This window comes from Falco cherrug, chromosome 7 (assembly GCF_023634085.1).
Source record: "Falco cherrug isolate bFalChe1 chromosome 7, bFalChe1.pri, whole genome shotgun sequence".
Taxonomy (NCBI): domain Eukaryota; kingdom Metazoa; phylum Chordata; class Aves; order Falconiformes; family Falconidae; genus Falco; species Falco cherrug.
This window is the reverse complement of record NC_073703.1, coordinates 60,189,493-60,208,456: the sequence shown is the minus strand read 5'-3', so window position 1 is coordinate 60,208,456 and position 18,964 is coordinate 60,189,493. Positions and strand designations below refer to the sequence as shown.

The 18,964-nt window shown below is 35.5% G+C and overlaps 1 protein-coding gene across 2 annotated transcripts in view; it reads right to left on the bottom strand.

The window, feature by feature from the left end:
- ARHGAP5 (Rho GTPase activating protein 5) overlaps window positions 1–18,964 on the bottom strand; it is a 55,915-nt gene that overhangs the window by 19,753 nt on the left and 17,198 nt on the right. Inside the window, exons 4-5 of one of the 2 annotated variants that reach the window (XM_055715912.1) lie at window positions 7,726–7,873; window positions 6,963–7,049 (exon numbers count right to left, since the gene is read on the bottom strand). In XM_055715912.1, the coding sequence (XP_055571887.1) occupies window positions 6,964–7,049; window positions 7,726–7,873 (234 nt within the window). In that variant the 3' untranslated portion in view covers window position 6,963. The remainder of the gene's footprint in view (window positions 1–6,962; window positions 7,050–7,725; window positions 7,874–18,964) is intronic. The other variant, XM_055715911.1, reaches the window with a different exon arrangement.

The window sequence follows — 18,964 nt, the reverse complement described above, 5'->3', positions numbered from 1 at the left end:
AAGACTTCAATTAATAGGACATGCCAAACACACCTAGAAAAAGGTAGGCACATTCTTTACTTCATTAAATACGGGTGACATCTGAAGATACTCTAATTTTCCAGGCATACTGGCTGTTTGGTCACTTTGGGCCTGGAAAAAGCTAGGGGAGTAAGAGGAGCAGCGTAAGCACTGTCAGTACTCTGCAAAAGATATTGATATCTTGGTCCTGTCTGCACTGTTTAGGAATTCTTTATGTAATTCCCATGATGTTCCCTTTGAAGCGATACCTTAATTAGCAATACAGCTCAAGTGCACAACGTGTTTATGAGTATTTCAAAACATATTTGTTTTCAGTGATTCTCACACACTAATGAATTAATGCATGTGCTCCTCCTCCACCCGTCTGGTAGTCGGTCTTCCATTAGGAGAAACAACTGATGCCTGTTTCCCCCTCCTCTCAAGTTTGGACAGGGTTTCCTCCCTGGTGATTAATTCCCAAGTTGCAAAACACAAAGTGGTATATAGCTTCTTAACTGCTGAAATGTATTCTATTTTAATGTTGAAGCAATCACAGAAGGGATCCTCAGGAAGTCATCTATCAAACTTTCTGCTCAAACACGGGTCATCACTGAATTCAGACTAGGTTGCTTTCCGAAATCTGATCTTGAGTATCTCCAAGGACACAGTGCCCACAACCTCTTTGAGCAACCTGAACCAGTGCTTAAATATCCTCAGGACAAGAGTCTTTCCTTTCTTTCTAGTTGGAACCTCATATTTTAATGATCATTGTCTCTGCTCCTCCTGCCATGGACTTCAGTACTTTAGCCTTGGCTGCAACTTTAAGTCATTTTTGGGTATCTCTTCAGCCTTTCCCTCTCCAAGCTGAACAAACCCACTTGTTTGGTGGCTAGACCCAACCAAAGTTGTCAACACCTTTCTCACAGTATCTCAGATGAGGTCTAACAAGTGCAGAGTAAAAACAAATAATCACTTCTGTTGCTGTAGTGCCTACCCGTCTGTTGGGACAGTCCAATATGGACGGCATCATTAGCAGGATGCACAATTGACTCATGCTTAGCCTATTCTGCACCCCAACCCCAGATCTTTTTCAGCAGCATTGCTATCCTGCCATTCAAGTCCTCAACATGTACCACTGCAGAAGTTTAGTCCTTGCAATTCTAGTTGCAGGACCCTCCATTTGTCCCTGTTGAATTCCATCAGGTTCCTGTTGTCCCATTCCTCCAGCTTGTCTACACTCCCCTGAATGGAAGCCCTGGCCTTGAATATATTAACTACACCACTAGGATCACTCACACACTTCATGAGGGTACAAAATGTACTGTAGGGCTATTTAACTCTATTGTTACTCCATCCAGAATCGATAGTAACAACCACGGCCTATGCATTTTTTTTGCTAAACATGTACTTTCATGGGCAGTTGGGTCAACTTAATTGAACATTATAACTGAAAAAGATGGTCTAACTCCCTGCCTCATCAATCACTCTTTCTATCCTTCCCTTGCTCCTAGCTACATAGCCCTGCTCCATGCCTTGCACTTGTTTTGACATGGATTTGACCCTTAACTTACCAGCTGTAATGCTACACAGCAGGACCTTGTCCGTTTTTGCTGATGTAGCTTTCCAAGACAGTGAACTCCACCGATTCAGAGATGTCTGACAAGCACCCAAAATTAAAAGCAACAGAAGCATACAGCAGGAAAGGATCGTACTGGCTATTACACTGTTTCTTATGAAACTACCCTCAGAATGCTGGATCTCATACATAAGGCTAAGGAAGATGGCCACTCTTGTCCTATTCTATTTTCTGTGTCCAACAGAACAGCGCCTTAAAAGCTTCTAGCTCTCCCAAGCCCTTTGAATAAAAGGGGAGATAATTAATCTTGAATTTCTGGATTTTGCAGCCACTATTAATACTTTTCAATGATTTACCAGCCTTTTGACCTCAGCAGGTGCTGCTGACTCATCTTCTTTGCCTATTTCTACCCAATCCTCATTCTCTAAAGACAAACTTCGCATTATCTATACTTTCAAAGTCAAAATCCAGCCTCATGGCAGATTCAATGTAAAGACCTGGGTATAACTTAGGTGAGAGGGAAATTCACAGAAGGCAGTATTCTTTTACTTGCATTACCTCCAAAGTTGTTAATTTAACAGCATTACAAAGTGGCATCAATATCAAAAGCAGTGATTACTGCACACATAGCAAGTACAAAACTTTTAATTTCACCTATAGCTCCCTACCAAGACCATGTGAGACATTAAATGAGATATGGCTCAAATTCATTCATCCTTCTTTATTCCATTCCTTGTCTGACATAAATTGAGTAACTAAATTATTAAAATTCATATTATTCTAATAAGCTTATCTTCCCTAAATTGTTTCATGTAGAATTAGCACTGTATTAATGCTATCAGTTTTCTATGAAGTACAGAATCTAAAATTTCTAATCTTGTCAATGAAGCACAGGAATGTCAGTATTCTACAAAGATTTAAAAAAAATATTTGAAAACCCAGAGGAAAATCACATTAAAATACTGCTATTATTATTACAGTTGCAAATAGTCAAGAGCTAAATTCATTACATTGCAAAATTGTACTAGTATTCATATTAATTTGATGCCTCCTTCCTCAGTAAACAGAATGTAATTTATACCAAACTTTTCAACAATGAAAAAAATCAAATCCAAAACCAATTTAAAAAAAGATACTGAAATATTAGAAGACCCTCATAAGCTAATACTATCGGTGAGCATGAGTAATTTTTTCCCACATTATTATAAGTTTGGGAAAGTTAAAAATAATCAACAACAGTATGTGTTGAATAGCACACAAACAGTACTTGAAATTAAATTGGTGTCATGTAAAACAGCATAAAAATTTTATTGTTCAGAAAACACTCGAGCTACAAACTTGCCATAAACATGTGAGCTTTTCCACTTAAAATTAGACATTCAATATATATTTCCACATGGTATTGCAACAGAAAATTCAAATCATACCAGCATTTTGAAGGTAAACATTAAATTAGCCTTCAGAAATCTGCATTGCATTCTCTCAAAATTATCAGAAAATCCTACTTACTCTCTACATAATTCTTAGAGAAACACAGAATCCACGCTATTAATACAGTTAAACAGCTTAGCTTCAACAATTATCTGAATTCTGCCTACATTTAGAAAAAATGAGCTGTACTAAAAAAAAAGTAATGGTCTACATTGGATAGATTTTTTTTTTTTAAATTAGTTCATTTTTTTTCTAGCACATCTCACATCACCATTATTCTGCACAAAAAACGCGACTTCAGTTTTAAGAAAATTATACTTTAGTTTCCCTGCTAAATACATTTCCATAAACCTAGTTTGTAGAAAACCAATACACTTTGTAAGTTCATTGCAAGTGACATAACACAATGACCTTCAGTCCATCAGGAGAAAGCAACAAAATACACCAGAACAACCGTATCATCAAATTCTTCTTTTGGAAACCCATAACTGAAAGTTAACTACCAACGTCAAAAAGTCACTTTAACTAGCTGCCCTCAGGAGCAAGTTACACATTGATTTCCAAAGAATGTGACAGAGCATACAAACACCAGCAGCTTATAGCTTACGCTATGTCACTAATGATAGGTAAGTGTTTATATAGTCTGTAGAAGGTTACAGATAAGATTGCAATATCTTTACCAGAAAACACATTTTCCTGAAAACATTATACATCTATACCAAGCCATTTAGTGAAAAACTTGGTAATTCACCATTATCAACTTACTTACCTGAAAGGTAAAAATTGTTTTGATCATCTTGTTAAATGAACCAACAAGAGCTCTGACAACCAGCCAAAAAATTACTCATCCTGCTATAATTACAATGAATTAAAAAATGAAAGGCTTCAATAGAGAAAATGTTTTCATATAATCACGGAGAATGCATAAATACTCAAGCAAGCTTTTTTACAGTATTTATCCAACCTTTCCTCACTCCTTATCCAGAAGTGACAGTGTTATTAAATTTAAGATAACCTTACATGGTATTTTACAAAGTGTTTTTTAATCAATAGGTTCTAACAAGACAAAGTACTATGTAGTATTACTGCTTTCTACTACCAGTACCAGCAGCGAGTACACAGGGCAGCTGAAACGGAGGTTCTGATACATACTTGCTGCTTATTAGGTTTAGATCTGTTCACGTATTAACCACTTCACTCCCTCATTTTCTACTTCCAATACTATCAAGAAGATTCCAAAAGGGATTCAAGCACTAGGTTATCTTTCAAAACCAGAAATTAGTTGACTCCATAAAGCTAAACCAGTTCAGAATAAAACTTCTTGTCAGAAAATAGCAAACTAAACAGAAACACACAAAAAAACCCCTACATCTGTAGGCCCTGACTTAGGATCCCTTATCTCTACCAGATCTCCCTTTAACCTGACAGCATCTGTATAGCTCCTTCAAAATAAAAAAATCTGTTGATTTATAAAAAGCTAGAGCTATTCAGCTCCTGGATTTACTTAATTTTTTCCATATTGTTCCTTTTCTACTGATGCAGATGATTTTTTTTTTATGAGGATATTCCAGAAGAGTATGGTAAAACAAAAATCTGATGGTATTTTCTGCATGCACTCAATTCTTTAAGGTTTACGGTGGAGCACAAATCTTCAACAACACCTTCTGATATCATCTTCTCATCTAAGCATCCAAAACAAAGCAGAGAAAACTTTTTTCACACTGCGTACTTTCTAGCCTCAGTCACAATTTAGGTGAGTGGGTACGACACACTGTTTTGTATAATTTCATGAGGCAGAGATAGAGAACATGAAAATTAGCTCTTCAATTTGAGGTTAATCATATCGTCGCAAAAACATGTGCAATTCAGCCACAATACAAATTGTATGTGGTAATACAAAGGGAAGGAGCTGCACTTCACAGAAGTACCTTAAAAGGAAAAGCTGAACAAATACATCATCTGTAAGAGAAATATACTGATTAGCCTCATTCAGGAAGAGTTGGGAAAGACTGCACTTCTTGAATAAAAAGGCAATGACAATAAACACCGGCATTCAGTTCGGTTAGTACTGGTACTAGGCTGACTTGCTAAAAGACAGCTGAAGTACTGGGATGATTCCCCAGGGCCAAGCAGCTTTGTCAAAGGGGAACGGTACCATTCTGGATTCCCACCTGAAGCCAACAGACCCCAACTTGCCTTCTGCAGACTGATCATCTCCAAAACCGTATTTGTGGCATTTTCTCTCAGACAGGCTCACATCACTGACTTTGAGACTATCTCAGCACAGGATTTGAAGACAATGCAAGTGAACAACCTCCTCAAAGGCAACAAATATGTTCCATCAGAACAATGCTTGAAACTCAAATACCTACAGAATATTAACCCAACATAAAAATAATAAACACCAAAAATAAAATTCCCACAGCCAAGTATAAAGTTGAAAAGAACAACCAAAGCTACTTACACAGAATTCAGCGTAGGAGGAAAAAAAAAATCTAATACAGATAAAAAGTAGAGGTTTTCTTCCATCTTTGCTAAGTGCTTAACAGAAACAGCAGGACAACTATGGTCTTCACAGCCACAAAAAAGGCATACAGATGGCACAATGGTTGTCCAGCTTACATGTATGTCCAGAATTAAAGTTCTCCAGCTTTCAGTAGCTGCACAGCAGCATCCCAGGATGAACTAACAAATACTCAACCAAATAAAGGTAATGCAGTACCTCCCAAGTCACCACTTTTGAGGAGCCACTCACATCTTGAAAACATCAGAAGCTTAACTAAACATCTAATTCCTCAAAGACAGGTGATTAGAGGAGAATAAAGTGTTAAATCTTCTGGATGTTTGCACTATTTGACTATTATAAGGAAAAAAAGATGACAAATCATACTCCCACAATACTAGTTCTCTCTCGCCCCACAAGTTGGTGAAAATCCTTTTGGAGAAATACTACACTTCCTTTCAAAAGCCTACCACAAAGTCAGATAACAGACACCATTACTTATAAGCAAATACAATTTTCTTTAGATCTAGATTTATAATTTTGTTGTTTGAAAGCATTCTTATAAAGTTAAGCATGCTCAAATATAAGATACTACCTTCCAGATCCTACAAACTTCAAAATTCACTTGGTCTTCATTACTGGTGTATGTTTATTTTATATAGCTATACATAGTAGCTGCATGTAGCCACTTTTAAAGAAAACACATTCAGACAGTGACTCACCCATAAATTTATGTTGATTTGTTTTAATTTGGTTTTTTTGCTACATACAATAGCGAACAAAATATAAAACTGTCTATACCACCCTATTACTCCTTGCCCTTCTTTCTCCTTCCCTTTTTTTTTTTCCTGGATGAGGTGGGGAAAGCAAAAGCAAGAGGGAAGAAAACACAGCTATTACCTTCAGGCAAGGAATCAATAGCAGGTAAAGTTTAAAGACAGATTTATACTAACATATCTAACTCCCAAAAGATCAGTGCCTAAGATTTCACCTAATTCTTTTCATTGCATTAATGCAGTATTTAAGTCTTCAAAAACAGTCATTAGGCGTACCACCTGCAGTAATTCTTCCAGAAACACTACTCTCACAGATAGCAGTAAATGTGAATTTTAGTTTAAGAAAGAATATCTATCAGTTTTATTCCTGCTAAAACTGCTACTGTCATCGTATAGCCAAAATTGTATTACAGAACTAAGGAAATGTTGAGAAAAGGTGCAGTTTTACCCCACGCTAAACAATATTGAACTGCAGACACCCATCAAAAGATGGTCCTGCTCACGTTTCAGCTTCAGTCAGTCAGTTTCATACTCTCATTTGCTTCAAATACAGCAATACAGCATTCAGGCAACCTCACAGCAAGCAAGATCTACACACTAACAGAAAACCGATGCTCACCATCTTTAAAAAAAAAAAAAAAAAAAAACCAAACCCAACCACAGGTCAGTCCCAAACCTCAACACAATTCCCCACTCCTAAATGTAGTCTTCTGTTGGACCAGCAAGATCATCCTATTCGCCTCATGGTCACACAGTAAATAGGCTGAAAGCAGTGACAAACACACAACCAGGGAGCCAGGAAAAAAAAAAAAAAAAAAAAAAAGAGAGAGAAAACCATACTGTGAAATTTCATCCCAGTTCACACACATATATGTTAATATTTTACATTCAACTGGAAATCTGCAAGTTAAACTGATTATCATTTTCCATGTAGAATTACACAGTATTTAGAAAAACAAATGTTTCCATTTCTGTATAAGTTAAAAGTACAAAACTACATTTATCGGTAAAATAAAGAAAGCAAGCTAATTAAGCCATATGAAGTGCCCATTTTCTGCAGTTGGAAAAAGTGGATTTCAGAAGTTTTTAAAATTTGAATTAAAACAGAGTGCTACAGTGAGACATATAAGACTGAAATGTCATCAGGTTAAAAGTCATTTGGCATTAGAAAAAAATACAAGTTTTTTAAATTACATGAAAAAATTGTTAAATTCAAATGTTTGTCAGAAAGAAATTAAATATTTGTGTAAATAAAGACAAAAGACCATCACATATTAAGCATACAATTTAGAGAGCATATTCTACTTTTAAAATGCACTTCTCCCATAATTATTTATTTCCAGGATAAAATTCTAAAAATATTTTAAAACAGAAAATGAAAGGCTTTACTCAGTATGCAAAGTGGGAAAGTCTTTCCTCCAACAGTTCTCCTATCTTACCTGTATCTTCAATGAATTGCACACATTTTTCAACAAACAGAGGTATCGGTTTCTCAGGTGTAACCAGATCCTGTAGGGGCATCCCAAAGTAATTACTTTCCCAGTTTCTACGGATTGGAGGATTGAATGTCTTAGTTTTCTTTTTCGGCTACAACAAAACAGAGTTATTTAAGTAATATTTTAACTAATTCACATTGTAACCATTCAGTAAAAACAAAGAGATTATACAGCTATCAGACATTAAAAATTCCTCTAAGGCAGACTGAAAAAAAAAAATGTACTTTTAAAATAGCATACGTTAGAGACAAAGCACTCAAATAACTTCTAATAAATTTGGTCATTTTTGTATCACATTAGGAACTGGATCACCCAATGCATCAGTAATTGAAACACCGTAGGAATAAAAATAAACACACTACTTGTTGTTTAGAGTTCTATGACAAGTCTGCATACAAACTTTCAGCACCACTCACAGAAGAGTCTCTATGAATCCCACCAGCACCACACCTCCACAGAAATCTTTAGGACAGGACTGAGTGTCATATCAAAACAAAACAAAAAAGGGTTTTCTGTATGCATCTCATTAAAGACACTAAATAACCTTTATAGTGTAACTATGCTAGAATAGAAACATGATGATGCAGAGCATATAGTAATCAATCTTAGAGTTGCAGGCACTCCTATAAAGCATGATTGCTTTGTTACAGGCACAAGATCTTGAGCCAAAAGGAAGTCCGCACCCAATTGAATCTAGTAAGACAATGAGTTTCACGTGGAATTTTCTTGCTTGGAGAGGGGCTTTTATCAGTTCAACTGATAAACCACCCTTGAACAATTACAAGAACTGCAATATACTGCATTGGATACCATGTTTCATCTCTTGACTGTTAATGAAAATATTCAGAGATAGCCATATTCAATGGTCAATCAATTGGCTGTATATTGGCAACTGAATATGGAAACTGAATGAACATCACCATTAAAATCATAGAACCATTTAGGCTGGAACAGACCTTTAAGATCAAGTCCAACCATTAACCCAGGACTGCCAAGTCCACCACTAAACCGTGTCCCTGAGCACTGCAGCTACATGTTTTTTGAACACTTTGAACACGTGATTCTGCCACATCCCTGGGCGGCCTGTTCCAATGCCTGACCACCCTTTCAGCATTTTACCTACAGTTTATATACAGTAGAGAAGTTAGTTAAAAGAAGTTACATTTTCATATAAAAGCTCTTCAGTCAACATCCAATAGTATAAAAGAAAAACAAAAAGCACAACAACAGCCAAATTACAATTTAAGGTTTTGAGAATGTTAAAATGTATAATAAGACTACACCTCAATTAACTATTAAGACAAAATGTCTTGTTTCTGCATTTTACATCTAGAAGAGTCTTGAATTTCAATCACTTTGTGTAAAAAAAAAAAAGTTAACAGTTAACCACCATCAAATTTGCTCAATCACTGCTTACTGACTACCTCAAATTTCAATTCAGTAAGGTACATATTTCATTATTATCTTGCCCACTGAGAATTAATGAGCTGAAGTTGGAGGGAAAGTGGAAACTACAGCCTAAAGAACATTTCTCCAACCATCACCCTACAGCACCTGTGGAACTTCTCCAACATTTGATAAAGAAACAACTCTGTTAATCAAAGCCTTTCAATAATATAATACACAGGTGAAACCTTTTATGTGGAATGTCTCTTTGTAAGACAATCAGCAGCAGAGTACCTGTGACCGGCCCCAGTAACAGAAGGGTAGCAAAAAAAAAATATTGCGTATCTTTCAAATTTGGGATTTCTAGAAAAGGTTTGGCACTTACAGCTTAGAAGGAAGGAATATTTACTAGAGCATTCTCCAAAACATTAGAAAGAAATTGTTTTCCAGCAATTCAATTCTCAAAGTTTTACGTTAACTGAAAATTTAAATTTAATGAAAATTTTACTTAAAAGTTTAGAAAAAAGCTTAGGATAAAACTTTAGGATAAACCTTCATGACTAAAGCAGACTATATCTGAAAGCATTCTTTTCAACTGTCAGCTCCTTGGGTCACTTTTATTCATCTTGACTAAGATATCTATGCTTCCACTAGTATATGCCTTCAGATTAGAAACAGCTTTTTCTTTTTCTTCTCTCCTACTCACTGCAACAGTCCCTGCTTTGATGTCCCAAGCACCCAACCTAGTTCATCAGCCATTTTCTCTTTAGTGGCAAAATTGTATTTATTTAGAGGCAACACCAGTTCAGATAAGCAGCAGCTGGAAGGGCCAAGCTGAAGCTAAAGAACCTGTAACACTCAGTGAAAACATCTTTGTCAAATGTTAAATGAAAATATCATTTTAGAGAGACATACATTAGAACAATGAAAAAGTGTTGTTTTTTTCCCCCAAGGTATTCAGTGCACATCCACACCATCTTAGAATAAATGGATCTACATTCAGACTGTGTATTTCAGACCCAGCAGATAATCAGAGACACACAGTCTTTTTCTAAGACAAGATATTAGCATAAAATAATTAAATATAAACAGATTTTGTTGGTGTGATTGGAAAGCAATCCAGTTAATAGAATAATAAACTAGGATTTTACAGAATTTTTATGACAATTATGATACTAATGGATATTATTACTGCATAGAATACCTGGACATAGTATGAAATATCAAATATGTCTGCAAAGCCAGAATAAATAATGTTTTCTTCTAATAGTTGTCCTGTGTTTACAAGAATGGTTGTAAGGAACTGACATATCAAGTATGACATACACTCAAAAAAGCAGAAAGGTTTCTTAGATGAGTTGTCTGCTGAAACAGTTTACTCTCCAATTTGGAAAGCAAGAATTTGTCTACAGAATTTAAAAAATAATAAAGAATAAAAGGATAAAGCAAAAAAACCAGACCCTGAAGTCCTTTTCAAACTGATCCAAATGTAAGGCAGGAGAAGAGGTGATCATTGCAGGGCTACCCCACAAGCGTGAAATTATGATTTCACATTGCAAAGTTACAATGATAATTTTATCAGTTATTTCCCGTTACATATTTTGTCTCCCTCCCATCCAATATTTATTTAAATACCTTACTCATGATTTCCCTTTCTTTTGGGGCATGTGAGTAGGCAAACTCTCCAGTGACAGTGCAAATCAAATCTTCCTGCAAATAATCCTATCTACACAATCTTCACCAAAAAAAACCAACCAACCAAACACCAAAACATCTGCAAATTAACAACAAAACTTTAAGGTATTAAAAAAACACCATGTTATTTCCTGATTTGAGACTTCCACACTTTCCTTAGTTGTAGACTTCTCAGGTAAAAAACTTGTTCTGAAAGTAAAGCCATGTCACTGTGCAAAAAGCCTGATCTCTGTCAAAAGATCAGCTGACTTTAGGAAAAGATACAAGTCTTATTTCTAAGAAAAATAAGCTTAAGTGAAAGCTTTTTTTTCATCTGTGTTCCCCACCCTGAGAAAATAACAGCTTTTCTGATCCATCAGTCATAGCATTGAACTTTAAAATCTACTAGTCAACATAATGACCATCATATTTTTTTCTGGGTAAAATTAACTTTTAGAAGTTTTCTAATGAAACAATATCAAACAAAAATACTGTTAAACATTAAATTGTTCATTTAAACAACACCTGAAAAAAAAGTGAATTATTTCTAAATTCCTAGATTTTGATGGAGAGATTATGAATTTGCCACCGGTATTTTCAGTTCAATAGTTCTGCCCAATAGACCCACTCCCCACAATACAGCAGTCCCCTAATACTGCATACAAAGAGCACTAACCTAGGCACAGTCCAAGACATTTTTGTATGCTTTTTATACATCATAATAAAAAAGGACTAATAGGCACCAAGTTATTGTTAGCTTATTCTAGAAAGGTTTTGTTAGCTTATCCTAGCAAAAAGCTCATTGTTTCATATACCACTGTTTCATGTTAGTAATTAAAATACAAGTCCAACACCATAAAGCTGAAATCCTTAGTTTTCATATAAATCTGTTGGTTTGGGGTTTTTTTAAATAATTGATTGCTGCACTAATGTTGAGCTTTCCAGCATGGGTTTCACTACTTGTGAAAGTACTTGTCTTGCCAAAGACAACTTCTCTTCATACCCTAACAGAGGTCAACGCCAAACCTCCAGCTGATCCTTACATATTTTGGCAGGAAAGCACTTTAACTCTGAGAATCGCAAACTTGTCTTGAGTCACTGATACCAAAGGCATTTACCTGAAATATTAATTACAGTAGTTTGATCACTGAAATACATGTTGCAAAAGATTACCTGAAGTCCTCTCAATAAAAGACAAGGTAAACAAGAAAACATGTATTCTAACACAGCACAGTATACAATTCTTGATTTCAAAACTAGAAATATTATTTTTAAAAAAGCATCAAACTGAAAATGTGGATTTGAGGCATACTCAAGATTAACCCTCTTGACTGTAGGTGCCAGGGAACTAGCTAGGCACCACTCATTGTCTGTGAGTCTTGAGAGTACAATGCACTTAAATACAACCTTTCAAAATTAACTTAGAAAACTGAAAAACTGCCTAAACCTAGCTATCAACCCCCTTTATTGATGGACTGCTTACTCTAGCAAGTCCTCTCTGCTCAAGATGGGCTCCCTTCTTTCCCCCCCCCCCCCCCCCCCCCCACCTCCATCCCATCGGAACTACCACCATAATTTATCAAATGGGAAATTCAGCCACTTCTCTACCTCCCACACATTTCACTACTACTTTTAAAACAAAGAATATTTTCTGTCTGCTTCATTTGTAGTCAGCCCTAGGTCATAGAGGGCAAAGTCAATATTTTCAGGACTATTAAAATACTTCATAAAATGACACAGTATGAACAGCATTCATTTTATAGGCTCAATAAAGTATTTGTAATCTCTAATCCATGGCTAGCTCGTCAGAAACTATACAACATGAATAATGCAGAAGATAGTCCCCGACATGCTCTGTCTTTCTTCCCCTCCTGCCTTCTGCCATTTTTAGAGTTACAGCTTGTTATACTAAGTTTTAAACTATGGAGGCTCAAGAAGGCATATGGCTCCAAACATGCATTTTAAAAGTGTTAAATTTGAACAGATGAAACCTGAAAGTACAGATTTTGATATTTCCTATACTCCTCAGAAGAAAAAAAAAAAATAATCACTGCACATTCCAGTCTGAAGTAGACAGTACTTTGCTAAATCAACCACTGAACTGACACTAGAACAGCTGAATAAAAATCTAAGTTGATCTCCCATTTCTCACGTGTTTACCACAGTTTTATTAAAACTGAGATCAACACACACGGGCTATACAGCTCCTGACACTATTTCAGTAATAGCTGCAACACAAAATTTCATATAGTTTTGAAATTATAATGAGAGGAAACAAGTTTCAGCATAGAAAAATAGATGTCAAACCTGTACTACAACTATGGTGTTCTAAAACAAGTCAGTGTAAGACATGTGAAAAAATCCTTCTAGGTGCTAGTGGATTTTTCTTGCTAAAATACTGCGACAAGTTTTCAGGTTAATGTAAATTAAAAGGCATCTTACAATCATCTTGGTATAAAGGAAAATAGAAAGAATGTAATTCACAATCTTCTTTGGAAACAACAAATGTTTGCAAACAAGATTACAAGGCTTAATGTTTTAAAATACCGTTTTTCAGATTTAATTGAACACCAAAGGTGGAAACTCCAGTCACAACAACAACAACAAAAAAAAGTAACAACAAAAAAAAGTGATCAGACTTTGAATAATAAAATTATTGACTATTGGTCAACAAACAAAAATAGTGAAACTTTTTCAGATTTAATAACTTTTAACAATGGCATTATCACTGGTCAGTTAATTTACTATATTGTTTACAAGATCTCTGTAGTTACTACTTGTTTCAAAAGTACTCCAAATAATTTCTTCCACACAAATAAATGAAAGATACTCATACTAATCTTATTCATCCTTTTACAAAATGTTTTCCATAACAAGGCAAGAAGCCTGCAGAATTTATTTCAAGATGAGGCTCTGCCTTTCTCTTTGCAGAAATATATTCAGGATATTTGCATTTCTTTATATGCTGGGGAAGATAAAAACTAAATGAACTATATTTTATAAGAGGGGGAAAAAACACAGCGTAGATACTCAACATATCTCAAAGTGTTCACAAAGATAACAGCTCTAAATTAAATGGGTAATTTTTTAATACTCATCAATTCCATAGTAAAGATTAATAAGGTTATTATTTGTATCTGCATGGAATAGCTACAAGTTCCTGGATCAGGCAGGCTTCCTGCTATACAGGGAATTACTAAGACAAGGGTCAAAAATAACTTGCAATTATTATATATACAACAAAAGTAATAATAATAGAAGATCAATAATAATGGATAAATAATTTTAAAATATTTCCATGAAGCTTGTTTACACGACTAAAACATGGTGAGAACAACGAAAAGCCAAGGAGCACTGTGGTTTGTGCCTTGTATCAAGGCATAAACTGCATGACCGTTGCAGCTTTATGGTTAATGCACACACATGAAGAGGATCCTCCTGTCTGAGGTGTAAGAAGACTTCCTCCAGCAGGATCCTTATCCTCTAGGAATGTTCACTGCCCTTTCATGTCCTGAAATTTTCTGCATTTTCTCTGATGTTCCATATCTCCAAACTCATCGAGTTAACTAAATCAAAAACTAAGGCTGCTGCTTTTAAAGAGTCTGGTGGGTATCAACACACAATAATGTCCTGTATTAGACCTTAATATTACAGCAATAAAGATTCTAATTGAGATAAGCATCTACCTGTAGTTGTGTAGCTCCCACCTGCAATTTTTGAAAAAAAGACATGGAGATGAATGAGCACACAGTTCAGCTGGAGAGGTCTAACTTTGTAAAGCAGAAACAACAGGGGTAAAGTTGCATGTGAACATAGTACTCTGTGCTTAGTTCTTCCAAGTTTGCACAACGGTAAGGAAACAATCAAACATAGAAAGCGTGTTGATACAGGGGAGACTTCACTCTGGAAAACATATTTAATCTGAGAGATACTTCGCATAGTAACAGCGGAAAGGACTGGACTAGGCGCTTTTTCATAAGAGAAACTTCTACAGAAAAAGTTCCGGGGGGGGGGGGAGAGCACATCATATCTTAACAAATATTGGCACACAACATGCACAGTGTGCACAAACAACTCCACATAACTTGGTTAAAACGTCCTATGACTGAGGGCAGTCTGCTTTCTTTTCTCTCCTTCTCTCCAGTTTTCTTCATCTACTTCCCTACCAGAAAAAGTTTAACAATCCACTTGTTAACAGCACATGCAAGGCCATACAATAAATATTTCAGAACATTTAGAAACACGGTAATAACATGAAATAGGATACAGGTGGACACATCACAAGTTAGACTATGTTAGACAGATTCAACCTTCTTTGTTGGAAACATGTTCTTTTCTAGAGGCAAAGAAACTACAACAATCAGTTGGGTTTACCAATCTAGCCTTTAGGAAGGCATTTAATGGTGGCATATAGGAAACTACCACAACAGCTGGAGTAACAGAAACAAGATGATATTCAACAACAAAAAGGACAAAGTCATAGGCTAAGGGAAAAATCATGTACTGGAATGTCATATAGCACATACTATAATGTACATGTACTATAATACACATGTACTATAAACCACCTGTACTAGATGGCAGGAAGTCATTAGCTGCAAATTATCAAGGACAAGAATAGGCCAGTGGTTACTAAGTGACAATAACTGCAGCTACGAAAAAGTTTGGTGCGATCACACAGTTGTGTCAGTAATTTCTAGTACAGATCAATAAACATTAAGATTTTGTAATGCACTGCTATGACATTCTTTGCAATATTCTACACAGGTTCATCCATGTTCATTCAAAAACATAAGTTCAGAGGGAATTACAAAACCATTTTTAATCTTCTAAAACTTGGGTCAAGTAGCAGTCATATTCTCATTACCTCTTTGGAGGTCAGAGACATAACAACAGAAGAAAACATTTCAGGAGAAAGGTTACCACAAGGAAAGGTGAAAACTGGAAGCTGCTAGAAGATTCCTCACCAATACGGAGGAAACTGAAGTTCTGGATGAGTTTTACAGAACAGTGAGAACGAGGAATAGAAGTTTTCATAGGAATTATTTCTGTGATAACTGAAAACAGAGCACAAGGATGGTTTTTCCAGTTCTCACTACGAGTATACAGAAACAAGATCTGAGGAAACAAACATGGTGTTACGGACAACAACAGCGGGCAAATAATTCAGACCAAAGCACATTTACTGAACTGATCTCAGTTTTAGATTGTTTAATTTCCTCTGGTAGTAAGCAATGTTAAAGGCCCTTGCAAGTAACATTACCTGCTCACCACAGATTTGTCATGGCTATACTATCCACAGTAAAACATCTGAATTTATGCTTCTGAATAGCAACAAGTAGCACAATTCTGACTATTCACTTCTGCTTTTAATAACATGTATCACAACAGATTTTTTAGAAGTTTGGTACATGTGTTAGCAGATCAGTCAAACTATGGCTGCTAATTTCAAGGCTGTAAAAAGGAACTCTTATTTTTCCTATTCTGTAGTTCACCAAAACTCCATTCCTCCTTCCTACCCACCCAGCTCTTGCATTCTTCCCTTCAATTTCTACCTGAATCCTATGACTGTATCTGTCCTAGTGCCCATACCTTTATATGATTTCATCTAGTAAGTTGGGAGACTGGAACCTGGAAGCATCAGGACAGAATAAGCATCCTTCAGCAAGGTCATGTCTCTTTCTCGAAACACATTATCTTTAAACGTTTTCTTATTCTGGCCCTGACTTTAAAACATTTTCCAGAACCTCCAAGACGAAAGTAAATAGCACTTTAAGAAACTTTCATTGTGTGTAACTTTAAAAGTAATGGGGGGGGGGGGGGGGGGGGGGGGGGGGGGGGAGAAAGCCAAACCCAAATAATCCAAAACAAACCAATGCCCCCCAACGTGATTTTTTAAAAAAATTCTAAATGTAAAAATTTGCATAGGCAAATTATGTCTTCAAATGAAATTTGCTTTGTGTAACTGAAAAAACGTGCAAAGCCCATAAATGACTGCATAGGAGCTTTCTGCAATACTGTACAAGAAACTCACCCAGCACATGGGATCTCAAAACCCTCAAATCAACAAAGAGGAAAGGAGTATCAAGAATGTTACATATCCTATTCGGGCTTTAAAAAGCAACAGCATACTACGAAGCTGATTTAAAAAAAAAAATCATTAAAAAACAAATCAAGTCATAATCTTTGACAGAGATAGTGAGGACCTCTGACTTCAAAAGTTGAGTTTTTCCAAACAAATTCGTTTTGTTTGTAAGATTTCTATATTTCAGAATCACTGTAATTATACCAAGAGTAGCTACATGTGCATCTGATGTTCCCTTTACATACAACTGAACAATTTAGAAAAAGTATCAGTAAGAGCTTTAAGAAATATTCAGAAAGGACTACAAATGTTTTACTTATCTCTTTCACATCCAGGGGGTCAAATTTCTCAAAAAAACCAGCAAGTAATCTGTAAACAGTGGGGCACTAACATCCCTCACATAGACTAAAAAACACTGAACAAGGAAAATACAATATGACTAAGTTTTGAGGTTTTGCAATTAAAGACTGCTAGCTGCTCATCTAGAAGAACACAGGAAAACACAGTGAATAAGTTCCAAAACTAGTAAAACTGCATCTCTCTTGGAAAAGAAAAAAATAATCAACAGTTAAACACCAAAAGGAGTATATTACGGACTAGAATGACTCATCACAAAACTGGAACTACGCTCACTTCAACATAACGAAATTCAACACATATAGAAGTCACTACTTATCAAACATTAAGTACTCATATTTTGAATGCTTGCAAACATTTTAGCTATCAAGTTAAATTTGCTTTCTCCATCATCACTTTACTATTAAAAGTTTTCTCTGACTAATTTCAAAGTATCAGCCCTGGACCACAACTTGCAAGTAAAGAACAGTATAAAAAACCAACACAACACCACCAAGAGGTATGTTAAAGAAAATTTGAAACAGCTTTTTGTACTCTTCAAGAGTCTTAACCACTATAAAAATTCAAATAGCCTGAAACTTCCAAGTCAGGCTGCCTCTCAACAGGCCAAAGCCAAAAGTGGAGGCTTTGGATATCAGGGGGTTTCCTGACACAATGCCAGGAATAAAAGACTCCACTATACCAAGTCTACACAGTTTAAGTGTAAATATCCAACTCGGAGGAGCTTTCTGTCAACTTAACACAGCTGAAACAGTAGGATTATGAATACTACATTTCAATTTCTATGTGGCAAGATTATTTCAATCAAAAGCATATAAATTACTGTTTTAAAAAACATTTAACTTTCCCAAAAAGAATAACTTCAAAGTATTTTTAACCATATGATTATATACCCACAAGACATCATTATCTATGCTTATGAGTAAGCCTTAAGAAAATTTAGTGCCCTTGAAATCAGCCATGTGTAATTCAAATCACAGCTGCATACTAGGAAATGCAATTCAGAATTTAATCCATTACTAAAATTTAACTATGCTCTACTTGAACAAAACTTATTTCTAAATGCTACTCAAGTACCGTCAGACTTAAGCTAAAAGGGACATTTTTAAAATGCTATGAAAGATCATATTAAAAAGGTTGACTTATTTTGAGACAAGAAAGAAAATATCTACCTAACCAGGAATGCTTCTGATTTAATATTAAACAAAACCTATACGCAAGACAATGATTATAGTTTAAATTTTAATTTTAGGGTAGAAAAGCGTATACATCTAGAATCTACACCACAACACTACCTTGACATAATTTTTTTTTAAAACAGTAGATCAAAAAAATAAGTAACTATCAAGCATAAAGATCAAAATAAAATGCAGACATTTTTCAAGTGGAATGTCACATTATTATTTAGAGACCCACACTGGGCAGGCGTTTTGTTCCCTTCTATTTTGTAATAGAGAATTGTACAGGTAGCACAGCTTTCAACTTGATTACTTGCTTGCTCACACTAGGAAAATGCAGCAGTCAGTAAAACCACTATACAGTTTCCTTTTCTTGCTCTTGTTTTAGAGTTTCAGGTAGACAACTGAGAATTAAAAAGAAACCACCCCTTTCATTCACCAGCCCTAAACTTCATTCCAACAGCCAGAACTGCAAGAACTGAAAGAACCAGTTCTACCCAAG